This window comes from Ovis canadensis, chromosome 4 (genome assembly GCF_042477335.2).
Source record: "Ovis canadensis isolate MfBH-ARS-UI-01 breed Bighorn chromosome 4, ARS-UI_OviCan_v2, whole genome shotgun sequence".
Lineage (NCBI taxonomy): Eukaryota > Metazoa > Chordata > Mammalia > Artiodactyla > Bovidae > Ovis > Ovis canadensis.
In genome coordinates this window covers 81767074-81780121 of record NC_091248.1, presented here as the reverse complement: position 1 = coordinate 81780121, position 13048 = coordinate 81767074, and the positions used below count along the sequence as shown (strand labels likewise).

Genomic DNA, 13048 nt, shown 5'->3' with positions numbered 1-13048 from the left:
TTTGCATTTAGAAAATGCTACCCTACCTCTAGGTAGCTTTGAAGCTAATAATAGACATGAGAATGCACGGATGCCTCTGTACGAATCCCAAGGAAGGCTCTTCCAGATGTGGAATGCCAATGGGGAGTTGATCTGGCTTGGCTAATTGACAGCTGCCAGCCTGTAATCTTTTGTGCTAAATTGGCGGTGGGGCCACAGAAGGCAGCACAGCAGCTGGGCTTCTGGGATTCAAGTCCCTGCACATGGCCTGGCTCCCCCTTCCCCACTCCCAGCCATCTGCAGGGACCCCACCCCCCAAAGCAGGATGCACTGCTCCTGGAAGGGAAGACAGCCTGTAACTTTTGCCTGGTATATAGGAGAAAACATCTTGATTCACTCAGCTAGGGTTAGCTTGTTATTGCATTGACTTCAGCATTTTGGTCTTAAATTATTCAGAGACCAGTTCTTAAGATGAGTTGTTGCTGTTTAGTCACTCAGTCGTGTCTGACTCTTTTGCGACCCCGTGGACTGTAGCCCGCCAGGCTCCTCTGTCAGCGGGGTTTCCCAGGCAAGGATACTGGAGTGGGGGCCATCAGGTCCTGGTTTACCAAACAGGATAATCCTACGTTAGCTTCACAGGCTCATTCTGGGGATCAGGGGAGTTAATGTCAATGCTCTGTCCCCTGTCAAACCAAGTGAAATAGAATGCACAGATGGATTAAGAAGCATAATCTGATAGGCGAGATCTCTGCCTTTCTAATTTTCTTCCTTTTCTGAATGACGGCCTCCATTGTAAAGGCTTCCTGATAATAATAATAGCTATCATTTGCTAAGCAATTTTTCATGCCAGGCATTGAGCTAGGTACTTTACAGGCCTTGTTTTATTTAATCCTCATGATAACCTTGCTGATTAGTACCCATTCCTTCAGTTCACATAAGACTGGGTTCTGGATCCATCCTCCTCCACTAGACAAGCCCATGGACTTCCTTTTAATCTGTTTAATAAGTGAAGAAGTTACATTCTTTGTTTGCAATCTTGACACTTTTAAGATGATTAAAACTTTTATCAATAGTCAAATCACCTTTTGAATGTTTGAATGCATCATAAGGACAGAAAGCACGGGGTGTAATTGTGGTTACTAAGCTGAGAGAGAGGGAGAGAGGAAGAGGGAGGGAGAAGAAGAAAGAGACAGTGACAGAGAGAAAGAAGAGAGCAGAGAGTAGAGAGTAGAGGTAGAGGAGGGAGGGAGAGAGAGAATGTATGATGGAGACAAAAAGATGGAATTTTATGTGTGTAATAGGAATCGTGATTTTCTAATAGTTTACATGCAGATAATCCATGAAAGCATATAATTAATTAGTTAATGGGCTTTTGATGTTCAGAGAGCAGGAGATTTGAAAGTACATGATCTTGATAATCTTCACAAAAGATTAGAAGATGCTTAAAGTAAGACAGTACCCAGGATTTCAAAACTTTGCTGAATGAGAAATGATTACAGTTGTGGGGAGGGAGGAGGAAGAGGCAAGAGGAGGTGGAATAAAAAGGGCGATTAAGATGAAAAATGGCTTGATAAAATCCTTTTGCGAACAACACTCCTTTCAGTCATCTTCTTGTTCTTCGGGAATCCAGTGGAGGACTTTGCAGGACTTTACCTTTGATGCTGACAGCAGACAGACAAGTTCAAGGAGCTGGCTGTTGTCTGCATTAGTGAAAGTCCTCTGGCTGTTTGCTTCTGGCCATGTTAAGTAAGCAGTTAATGATTAGGTTGCCCATTGTAACATAGAACTTAGTGATTCTAGAGCCTGCTTTAAAGATGAAGCGTTTTGCAATTTTAGAATGTTCCAAGTTCCCTTCCATTTCTAAGATGCCCATCTGGCTGGGAGGCTCTCTAGCTGCATGCCTCCAAAGAGCTTCATGGGTGAATCCTGCCTGGGGACCTGAGGATAACCAGGTCAGACAGGAGAGTTTTCGGTTTGGTCAGAAGTCAGTGTCTTTCTGTCCAGGCCAACAATTGAATTTAAAGTTAGGAAATAACATGTAGAAAAAGGAAAGAGAGAGTGGTTTCTTCTGCAGAATCAGTTCTTGTATTTCAGATGTTGATTATCCAGTCTTGTGAATTATTTAGGGCTTCTATTTCTCCATTTTCTCTAGTGGCTTTGCTTTTTCTCCATGTGCAGTGTCTAGTAAACAGGCAAGATATGAGACATGAGTTAAAAACTCAAGTCTGATCCTTTTGCTGCTGATCTGAATCTCCGCCACAGATTTGTCCTGCTCCTGGAGGGCAGGGATGGAGCATTTCTTAAGAATCTTTGCACTTCTCCCACCAGTACTTTACACCAGGTCAGGGATTGTTTTTAGGTGGATTTAACTGAAGTGAGTATTTTACTGTGATTTGCAGGAGAGAGAGAGAGATAGGGCTTTTGAGGTCCCTGGAACCTGCAGAGAACATGGCCCTGCCTGTGGCTTTGGCATCAGTCATACGGTTTTTCACGTATAGAGGGGGCCCTTGATCTGTATGGTACTGGCTGCCCCTCACCACAGGCCTGGGGCTCCCTCCCAGTCTCTGCAGTCCAGGCTCAACATCCCGACCTCCCGGGTCTAGATGCAGCTCCCTCCCACTGTCAACCATAGAGGTGCACCTGTCTCCCCTGCCCCCTTCTGGCTTTTGTGGGTTGACAGCCCAGGCAGAAGCGACAGTCCTCATATGCTTGTGGACACCACCTGATTGAGAGCTCAGAGGCTTGCCAGGGAGGATGAACAACTGGGACCTCCCCAGACCCGTGTCGTAGGCAGAAGAAAGACAAGTCAACGGTAAGGATTTGGGGGCAAGGCAGGTAATGAGGCTAGGAGGGAGACAACCTGCACCCAAGACCCCAGAAAGCGGGGAGTCTGAGCCAGAGACAGATGCTTGACTGCTGAGCAGAGAGGGAAGGACTGCTTCCCCCAAGGGGAAAAATGATCGGATCAGTGATCCTAAGCAGTGGTTCTCCAGCTTTTGGGGCTCAGAATCTTGTCATTCTTTCAAAAACTGAGGGGCCCAAACACTTTGTGGACTATAGCAATCAATATTCACCATACTCAAAATGAAAACTTGAGAAATGTACAAAATAATTTGTCTATTTATTTCGAACAATGTGCCAGATGTATGTTAACATAAATTATTTTTTATCCTTAAATATACATTTTTTCTGAAAATAATCAGTGAGAATAATATCATTGTTTTACTTTGCTGCGAATCTCTGTAGTGTCTGGGCTAGTGGGATATTGTTGGGATTCTCTTACTTGCTCATACGTCCGATCCAACGCCATATTCCATGTCATGTATCTTCTGGAAAACCCACTGTACACTTGAGAAAGCATGAGAGTGAACAAGGCAAATAATGTCTTGGTGCTTTTATGAAAGTCGTTTTGACCTCTCAGATCCCAGGTCTTAAGGATATCCAAGGGTTCCCCAGCCCATCCCTTGAGAACCACTTCCCTAGGCACCAGCCCCCAGAAGCACACCTCCCTCTGTGTTTAGCATGTGGCCGTCTTGCATGATGACATTTCTGCATTAGCAGAAAGTGGATAATGGTGAGCCAAGCGGATAATTCGCTTTCAAGCTTTTGTCATTTGAACAGTGTCTGTGAACATTCCACAAAGCATCCCAGAGACAAGCTAGGATAAGATTGACGGTGAATGTCCCATTGGGCAGTCTGGCTCAGTTGCTCATTGACTGGCAAAAAAGATAATCCAGAGTATGAAACAGTCTCTCTTCCACACTTTTCAAAATGAGAACCTCAAATGCATGAGCCCCCTTAGTCTGGGCAACACATTTTTCCTCTTTACAGTTACTGCAAGCTTTGTAAGAGAAGCAGCTGCTCCACAGCCTCTCTGAGCTTTGTGTTTCAGGGCCCTGGGGCAACTGAAATCTGCTTTCCAAGTGACCAATAACCGGGCAGTTTACCGACTCATCTGGTGTTTCCTGGGCAGCACAGATTTATCTCACTTAATTGTGACTCCCTTTTCCCTGTGCTAATCAAGACAGTGACAGAGCTGTGACACCAGCAACATGAGCATGGATGGAAAGTGATGATTTATAAGGACTCGGATCTTGCTTTGCTCAAACCCAGACGTGGCCCACCATGGAAGGGCAGTGGACATAGCCAGTCTGCAACTAACCTGCAGATCAAAGAAAGGCTGTTAAAAGACAAAACAAGACACATTGTTATGTTTTTCTAAAGCGGGAACATCATTCCTAATGTGGCTAGGAGAATGTTCAGCTCCATTCTCTCTCCTTTGGGAAAACTACACGCATCAGTGCTCTGGCCTCTCCAAAACTGGCAGCAGGATGGTCTCTGTGGACTTGGTTGCAATCACAGAGTTGTGTAGTGAGAAGGAGAGTTGGAGATCATGCAGTGCGAAGGGCAGAAGTGTGTGTGTGTATGTATGAGTGTGTGCAGTGTGTATGGAAGGGAGGGAGGTACGGGGGAGGGACAGTGTCACTGTAGCAGAGGCTCATGGGTCTTGTCTCTCTGTGTTCTCTACCAAACCTTGCTGTGAACTCAGGCACCACTAGGGAATTGAACTGACCCAGTTCCCATGATCTCTGAGATCTTTGTCACATTAGGGGATTCCTTAATCTCGGTATCTCAGTTTCCCCATCTGTAAAATGGGTATAGCAATAACACCTATTTCATAATGTGATTTTGAAAATTGGAAGATTGTATACCTAGATGCTTCTTAAAACAGTGTATAAAGATAGGAAGCACTGGATAAATGTTAGTCGTTATCATTGTGTGTGTGTGCTCAGCTGTTCAGTCATGTCTGACTGCGACCCTATAGACCGTAGCCCCCCAGGCTCCTCTGTCCATGGGATTCTCCAGGCAAGAATACTGGGGTGGGTTGCCATTTCTTCCTCCAGGGGATCTTCCCAACCCAGGGATCGAACCCACATCTACTGAGTCTCCTGCACTGCAGGCATATCCTTTACCAATGAGCCACTGGGGCATCATCATCTTATTACTATTATTATTATTTGATATCTCTGAAACTCAGTTTTCTCATCTGCAGAATTGGGTTGGTATGGGGATTAGCTTAGAGAATATATGATCCAATCTTGGCAAAGCTGTCAAGTGCCATAAAAAGTAATGCACTCTTCTTGGGGGCCAAGTTAATAGAACAGTTGTTGAACCTGGGTGTTTTTCCATGAATAAGACTCCAGTCCTGGAGGAGTGACATGTGATTTTCTGTACTGTTTTGAAAGAGTAGGGCAGTTAATTTTGATGAAGTGAATATATAGTAACACCCAGAAGAGAAACAGCAATATAATCACAACTGGTAATAACAGTTGTATTTATCTTGTGCCAGCACTGAGCTAAGTACATATCATATATTGTCTCACTTCTCACCATGGCCCCTTGAAAGAGGTGTTGTTATTACTCTAGGGTTGCAGATGAGAAAAGTGGAGTTGCTAGTTTACCCAGGGCCACTGAAGATCCCAGGCAGGTGGGGTCCCTAGTCAGCACCCTTAGGCAGTGCAGGAGTGGGGTCAGGTGTCCAGGAGGTGCACGGGGACACATCCGAGTTTGAGCTCAGTGGACTAGTGTTGTGTTCTGAAGGTGAATTAGGTCTTTTGTCCTCTTTAGATGAAAGATATGATGCTTTATCAGAACTATTTGGGGAGAGGAGCTGGCTGCTGCTTAGGTGAGTAAATCATTGACCAGACATAACCCAGGGGTGGAGCCAAGAATCCATCCTTTGGATGAGGGAAGATCAGATGCAAGTCTCTAAGAACTCTCCAAGGAGCAGCCAAGTGGGAGAGTACAGGGAGAAACCTGAAACAGAAATCCGCAGGCAGGTTCTGAAGGGATCCTGAGAGCCTGGAAAGCCTGGGTGCATGGGAAGATCCCTCCTGCCACGGAGCAACTGAACCCGTCCGCCACGGCTGCTGAGTGGTGCTGCTCCTCAAGAGAGGCCATCCCTATGATAAACCCATGCGTCACAACTAGAGTATCCCCAGCTCACTGCAACTAGAGAAAGCCCACGTAGCAATGAAGACCCGGCACAGCCAACATAAATAAATTAATTAAAAGTATTTGAAAAAAATTTTTTTTTAATTCTCCTAGTCTTCATAGGATGATTGTAAAGAATAAATAAGAGATTGCATATAAATAAATAAATCACCAGGCACTTAGCCCCAAATAAATGGAAGAAGCCATTCATATCATTGTTACCATTATAATTAGATCTTCTCACTGGCTAGTTCTTGGATTTTCTAGTTGTATTGAGGGGTTGTCCCTTAATCGTGGCTTGACCCCCAGCTATTTTAGATCATCATATATGATGCCTATTTTTTTGACAGGCCCCGTAGATAGGGGCCTGGAATGGTATTAAGCTACCCTCCCTTACAGGGCTTCCCTGGTGGCTCACAGTAAAGAATCTGCCTGCAATGCAGGAGACCCAAGTTTGATCCTTGGGTCAGGAAGATCCCCTAGAGAATGGAATGGCAACACACTCCAGTATTCTTGCCTGGAGAATCCCATGGGCAGAGGAGCTTGGTGGGCCACAGTCCATGGGGTTACAAAGAGCTGGACACAACTGAGCGAGTAACATTTTCACCCTTCCTTACACAGGTATTACATTCAGGATAGTATTGGTCAGGCTTTTCTGAAACTGGCCCACGAAGCTTGACCTTGTTCTACCCCAGGCTTTAAACCAATATGCAGAAAGAGATGGCTGATTGCAAACAGTCATGCCCCTGGCTCAGCTGATGAAGGTCATGGTTTACTGTTTCCTGAGTTGATGGGTCTCCAAACCTTGCCAGGGCTCCCACGGAATCTGGACATGCCTTTGAGGAACCTCTCATCTTTACACCAGATGGGAGAGGTTACTAACTCTGAACAAGACCCAGGCCTGTCTGTGAAATGCAGGAATCACTCTCCTGACTCATTGTAGGTCATTAGCTGAGCAAGCAGCCCCAGGAATTTTGCAGTATGCATGCCTTTTCCTTATGAATTTAATGGTCAAGGACACATATTGTTGGAATATCTTTAGGAAGCTGATAGTCTGCCCAAAAGAGAAGCCTTCTGTGCATAGCAGGCCTGAGTCCTCCTCGTGTTCCCTGCATATGAGTTTGGCAGAGTACGGCAGACTGTTTTGAAACCAGACTGGCATGGAGGCAGGGCAAAGGTGGGCAGGAAGCAGGAGTTGGCACTGCAAGTGTCAGGTGCCTCCCACAGCCCAGTGTGCAGTCCCAGCAGCAGGTTTCAGGTTTTGGTATTTGAGGTCTCTAAAAAAGCTTTCACCAGCAGCTACCAGAGTCTTCCAGGGAGATTCTGTTAGCATCCAAAATGTGAGCCAGGACCCAAAATGGGGTGCGCCAGGAGTGGAGGAGACGTGGGCAGAATTTAGCCATGGTGTCTCTCAGGCTCTCCTGGACCATGCCCCTCAGTGCAGGCTGGGTCACTGCACATGCCCATGGCCTTCCCAGTAGCATCTTCAAGATGCTACTCAGCTTCCAACATGAGCCTCTCTCTTGTGGCACCACCTGTGACAGCCTTGAGAATTTCTCCAGACTGACTCCAGTTGGAGTCAATCTCTCAGCCCAGCTCTCGCCCATCTCTATTTAGCTTCCTTTTATCACGTCACCTGCCAGGCTCATTACTGAAAACTCTATAGGTATTCTCCCCTTGAATCTTCTCAGTCACTCTGTGAGGTAGGTGTTGTTATTATGCCCATTTTACAGATGGAGAAACTGAGGCATTGAAGGGTTGAGCTGTCTAGGTTAGATAGCTGATAAGTGGCAGAGTGAGGATGCAGATTAGTCCTCTTTTCCCTAAAGCTCAAGCTCTAAACCATCCTTCCCTGTGACTTATTCCACTGAGGTGGAATCCTATCCTGAGTTCAGCTGCTTCTCAGAGTTGCTTCATTAGGCAGGACCAGTGATTTGCAACCCTGGTTGCACAGTGAAGTCACCCGGGAAGCTTTAAAAAGTACTCATGCCTGGCTCTTGCCACCCGAGATTCTGATTTCGGTTGGTCTGAGGGATATCCTGGGCATTTTCTGAACCAAAAGTTGGCAAACTTTTTCTTCAGAGGACCAGCTTGCACGTATTTTAGGCCTTGCAGGGCCATATGGTCCATGTCACAACTACTCAATCCTGCCTTCATGGAGCAAAAACAGCGATGGACAATGCATGAGCAAATGAACGTGGCTGTGTTCCAGTAAAACTTTATTTACAAAAACAGGTGGCTGGCCGGAATTGGCCCATGAGCCACAGCTTGCCAGTGCTTAATCAAGTCAGGCAGTTCCTTAGTAGATTCTACCCATCACCAGTGAGATTAGAATTTATTTTTCTTCTGTGGGTCAGGTATCTATCTGTGGTGTGGTATCTTCCCCCGCCACCCCAGGCACCCCCGTACCCTTCAGTCCCCTGCTTCCTTGTGGGATTGGTGGTATTGGCCCAGTTTCTATGATTTGTCTCTTTTTGTCCAGGACCCGACTTCCCCCCAGGTCTGAAATCCCGACAGGAACCATCCGCATTTGGTGGGGCTCCTTTCTGTCTTGCTAGCCCTTCCCCATGAGGAGTTAAACTTGGCCCCCTTTGTCTTGGCTGGCAGCCAGGCCTGCTGTAATGAGGAGGATTCACTGGTTCTGCAGAGCTGCCACCTGTCTGACAGGAGGGCTGCCCTGTGAGCATGTTTTGCTTTCTGCCCCACACTCTGCCCCCCCAACCCATTTCCTTACAGAGCCATCTCCTAGGGAGGGCTGGCTCTCCAGCCCCTCCTCACCCAGACCCCGGCTTCCTTCCCTTTCCAATCGACCTTCCACGTCTGCCCTGTGCTTGTAGTTTGAGTAATAGCATCATTTTCGCCTGAGGAATTCAGTCTATCAATTAATTTTCTTTCATGGAATATTAATAGAGTATTCCTGAAATTGTGGGTTGTGATTATTTACAAAGTCAAAAGGGCAACTGGAAAATGAAGCTGCTGAATTGCTTGTGGCAATTGGAGTTATGCCCCAACCCCCTAAAAATAGCCTGCTTTCCTTATCTCCCCTCATATGTCAGCTTGTCCTTGGTAATGGGGTGTAGAGACACCACAAAAATGCCAGACTGAATGGAAACTCTTAATATAGGTGGCACCTAAGATAGTAACTGTTCATATACACAAAGTCTCTTTGTAAGTTAGTTGTTTAGACATTGAAATGCATTTGTTCCACAAACATTTATGGAGACCCTAATTTGTTCCATGTGTCAGGGGGGTACAGGATAAGGCTCCCGTCCTCATGAGAGAGCCCATCACATAAACAAATAACTCTATAACCATATCAGATGCGCCATAAGGGAGGCGTGTACACAGCTCTGAGAGAGGAAAGGCTGGAGTCAGTGCCTGAGGTTACAGGGAAAGCTTCTCCCTGGGGGTGAGAGGCAGTTGTTTAAATAAAGTTCCCCACCAGGAACAGGAGGAAAAGCATTCCTGGGAGAGGCCCCAGCGTGTCAAGGCAGGAATGGGATGCAGTTATGTGCCTGTAGTGTTGTTCCTGGGGGAATGGTGGGAGCTGAGACTAGAAAGGGACAGGGGATGTATAAACCATTTTTGGCAGTTCTAACTTTAATGGGCAATATGGGCCAATACAGTACTTTTAAATAGAGAGATAATGCTGGCCAGTTTCTGTTTTAGGAAGAGCTTCTGGTAAGCCGTGGCAATCCTGAGTTGGGATGAGGGGAAAAGAATGAAGGAGGGGTTTCCTATTAGGAGCTGGTGTAGAAATGAAGAGATTCTCGACTAAGAACGTGAAGCTGGGAAAGGAAGGAGCAGGAAGGTATGATTGCGCTGAAGAGATGTGATTGGATAATGAAGATGAGTGAGAAGTTCTTTATGGTTAAAAATATAGAAGAAAGAGTGGTGCTTCAGAGGGGTGGGGAGATTAAGGAGTTGAGTTTGGGACCTGTTGAGTTTCCATTAGTCTGTAGGTCATGTGGGCTGAAACTCAGGGAGGAGGATTGGAGGCAAAAGTAACGCATGGCTGTAATTAAATCCGTGGCAGTGAATGAATTAACCAGAGTGTGTGAGAGAGAAGAGAAGGGAAGAGAAGAGACGGGATGGGGAGAGAATAGGACAGGTCTGCAGCAGAATCTCAGGGAACGCCAGTTTGTAAGGAACTGAGTGAAGGATGTGCCAGCAAAGCAGACCTGCTCTCTGGACCAGTTATGAGTTCGGCAGTGCTGAATTGAGCAGGGGACCTATTGACTCCTGAGACTGAACGAACATGTACCACTGGGTGAGCTTCAGGATGTCTTAAATACCTTGGAATTTGCCATTACTCCTGCCATTAAGGATATAAAACTCCATCCACCTGCTCCTTCATTTACTAATTGAACAAATAGTCTACTGAGTACACGACAGTGGGTATAGGGTACAGATACAGGGTATATAGTGCTGGGCACTGGGTATAGATGTGGTTCCTATGATCTGTTGCTTATAGCTTAGAAGAGAAGACAGACGTTCAGAATAAACTTGGAAACAGATGTTTTCATGAAAATGTCCAGTCATTTTTAGTTGTGTGATTGTGAGCAATTCGCTTACCTTCCTCAGTCTCAAGGTCTTCATTCAGAAAAAGTGGATGTGGATATGTAGAAAAAGGAATGCTCCTACACTGTCGGTGGGAATGCAAATTGGTGCAGCCACTATGGAGAACAGTATGGATGTCCGTTAAAAAACTAAAACTAGAGCTACCATTCCAATATTCTTGCCCGGAGAGTTCCATGGACAGAGGAGCCTGGCGGGCTAGTCTGTGGGGTCACAAAGAGTTGGACACGACTGAGTGACTAACACTTTCACTTTTGCCTTTTTTTCAGAGTTACCATATAATCCAACAGTCCCACTTCTGGGTGTGTATCCAGAGAAAACTAATTCAAAAAATACACTACCCCAGTGTTCGTAACAGCACTGTTTAGAACAGCCAAGAAGCAACCTAAATATCCATTGACAGATGAATAGATAAAGATGCGGTACATACATACATACAGTGGGATATTACTTAGACATAAAAAAGAACTATACTCAATATCTTGTAATAACCTATAATGGAAAAAATATGAAAAAGAACATATATTTATATATAGAATTGCTATACACCTGAAACTAACACAATGTTATAAATTAACTTTAGTTTACAATTTTTTTTAAGTGGGTGTTAAGAACTAGAAGAATACCTAAGGCATATATAGGGCTTATGGTTATAGCACCCTTACACATTTTATAGCACCCTTACACATTTTATCTAATAAACTGAAAACCCTGATGCTTTAAAAATATATATATGTTGAATAAGCTATGTATTCAGGTACAAAGTTCATGAAAGGGTAAATAGTGAGTCTCCCTTTCATCCTGTCCCCAGTTTTCAGTTCCTCTTTCCAGAGGACACTAGCATTAAGTGTTTCCTTGTGTGCCCTTTCAGGAGTGTTCTCTGCACACACAACTTATCATTGTGTGTGTGTGTGTGTGTGTGTCTGTCTGTCTGTCTGTATGCATGCAGTTATCTTCTTTCCTTTTTTTTTTTTCTTTCAAAACTGGTAGCATGCTATTCACTATTCTCTCTCTTGCTTTTTTCACATAACAAAGTATATCCATTCTATAGCAAAATTTTTACTTAAGTAACCGCCTAGTTTTGGACATCTAGAGCAACTAGTACTCTGCTATTATAAACAATGCTGTCTCAGTTCCACATGTGCAGGTATATCTATAGCATAAATCCCTAGGAACAGGATTGCTACATCCAAGAGAATGCGTATTTATAATTTTGATGGTGAAGAACAAATTTCTTTCCATCACGGTTCTACCAAGTTATGCTGTTATCAGCAGGCTCTGCCTTGGTTATGAGGATCATAAAGTAGTAATTTAAACACTTTTGTGAGCTGAGGAGGGGGTCTTATTTTCCCAGGGTTCTCATCCCCCTCCTTCCCTACATAGTAGCTCCTTGGCCTTCTGCCAACCATTGTGAAAAGTGACAGTTATGCTTAAGGGGGCAGTTCCTTGCAGTCTGTCCATCGGTGGCCTCTAGGAGATATTCATCAGCTTGTGTCTTGGTGTGGGAGATAATTCCTGCATCCCAATCATCCTTGAAGTGCAGATGATCTTGGGGCCAGTCCTGCTCCCTGGGCATCAGCTCCTGGGACACATCCCATGCTCTGCGTGAGTGTGTTGAATATCAGGACACCAACTGACAGCTTCTGTGGCTGGCATGGGGTGGCTGGGCTGTTAGGGATGCTCCAGACTCACTCCTGCCTTCCTACATAAGCAGCCCAGAGACAGTGTGTTGACTCCCAGCAGCATGATAGAACAGGTCAGAATGGGAGCTATGACCTCAGCCGGTTTCGGTTAGCGCTGAAGATGTAACTGATAATGCATGTCAGCTCATTTGTCCATACAAGCCGTCTGTGTGGAACTGTGTTCATTACTGCTGGTTCTTCTGTTTGTTTTGAAAACTCTATTTCATGTTGGAGTTAGGTATCAGGGAAAAGAAAGGACGCTAATTAAGTGAATCCATGGTAGTCTCTTACTGACTATTAGTATCAGTCACTCAGTCATGTCCAACTCTTTGCGAAGCCATGGACTGTAGCCTGCTAGGCTCCTCTGTCCATGGAATTCTCAAGGCAAGAATACTGGAGTGGGTAGCCATTCGCTTCTTCAGAGGATCTTCCTGACCCAGGGATTGAACCCAGATCTCCCTCATTGTGGGCAGACTCTTTACCATCTGAGACACCAGGCAGCTCCTCAATTCAACTCAGAAAATGTCTACTGAATACCTACTACGTGCAGAGCACAGAGATGTAATGTATTGTATTTTGAAATACTGCTGACAGCTCCAGCTGTGTTGGCTATTTGCGTTGACTTTGGAAGACTGAAATTGCTTTGCCTTTTCCCTTTGCTAGCGTCTCATTATAATTTTCATTGGCAAACTGGTTGTAAACCGGAGCTGATTCCCTTAGTGTAATTAGGAGGGTTCCTGAAACTTATTTTTGAAAATGAATTGTTATAAAATGAATAATGTTTTAACTGTACTGGGGGGTTTTCTATTGAAAGG

At 45.1% G+C, this 13048-nt stretch overlaps 1 protein-coding gene across 2 annotated transcripts in view; it reads left to right on the top strand.

The window, feature by feature from the left end:
• Positions 1–13048, top strand: part of CHN2 (chimerin 2) — a 339845-nt gene that overhangs the window by 71868 nt on the left and 254929 nt on the right. The window contains exon 1 of one of the 2 annotated variants that reach the window (XM_069588099.1): positions 5614–5665. The exons of the other annotated variant lie outside the window; for it this stretch is intronic. Coding sequence (XP_069444200.1) covers positions 5617–5665 — 49 coding nt within the window. The 5' untranslated portion in view covers positions 5614–5616. Of the gene's footprint in view, positions 1–5613; positions 5666–13048 lie in introns of those variants that run through there. 2 annotated transcript variants of the gene reach the window in all.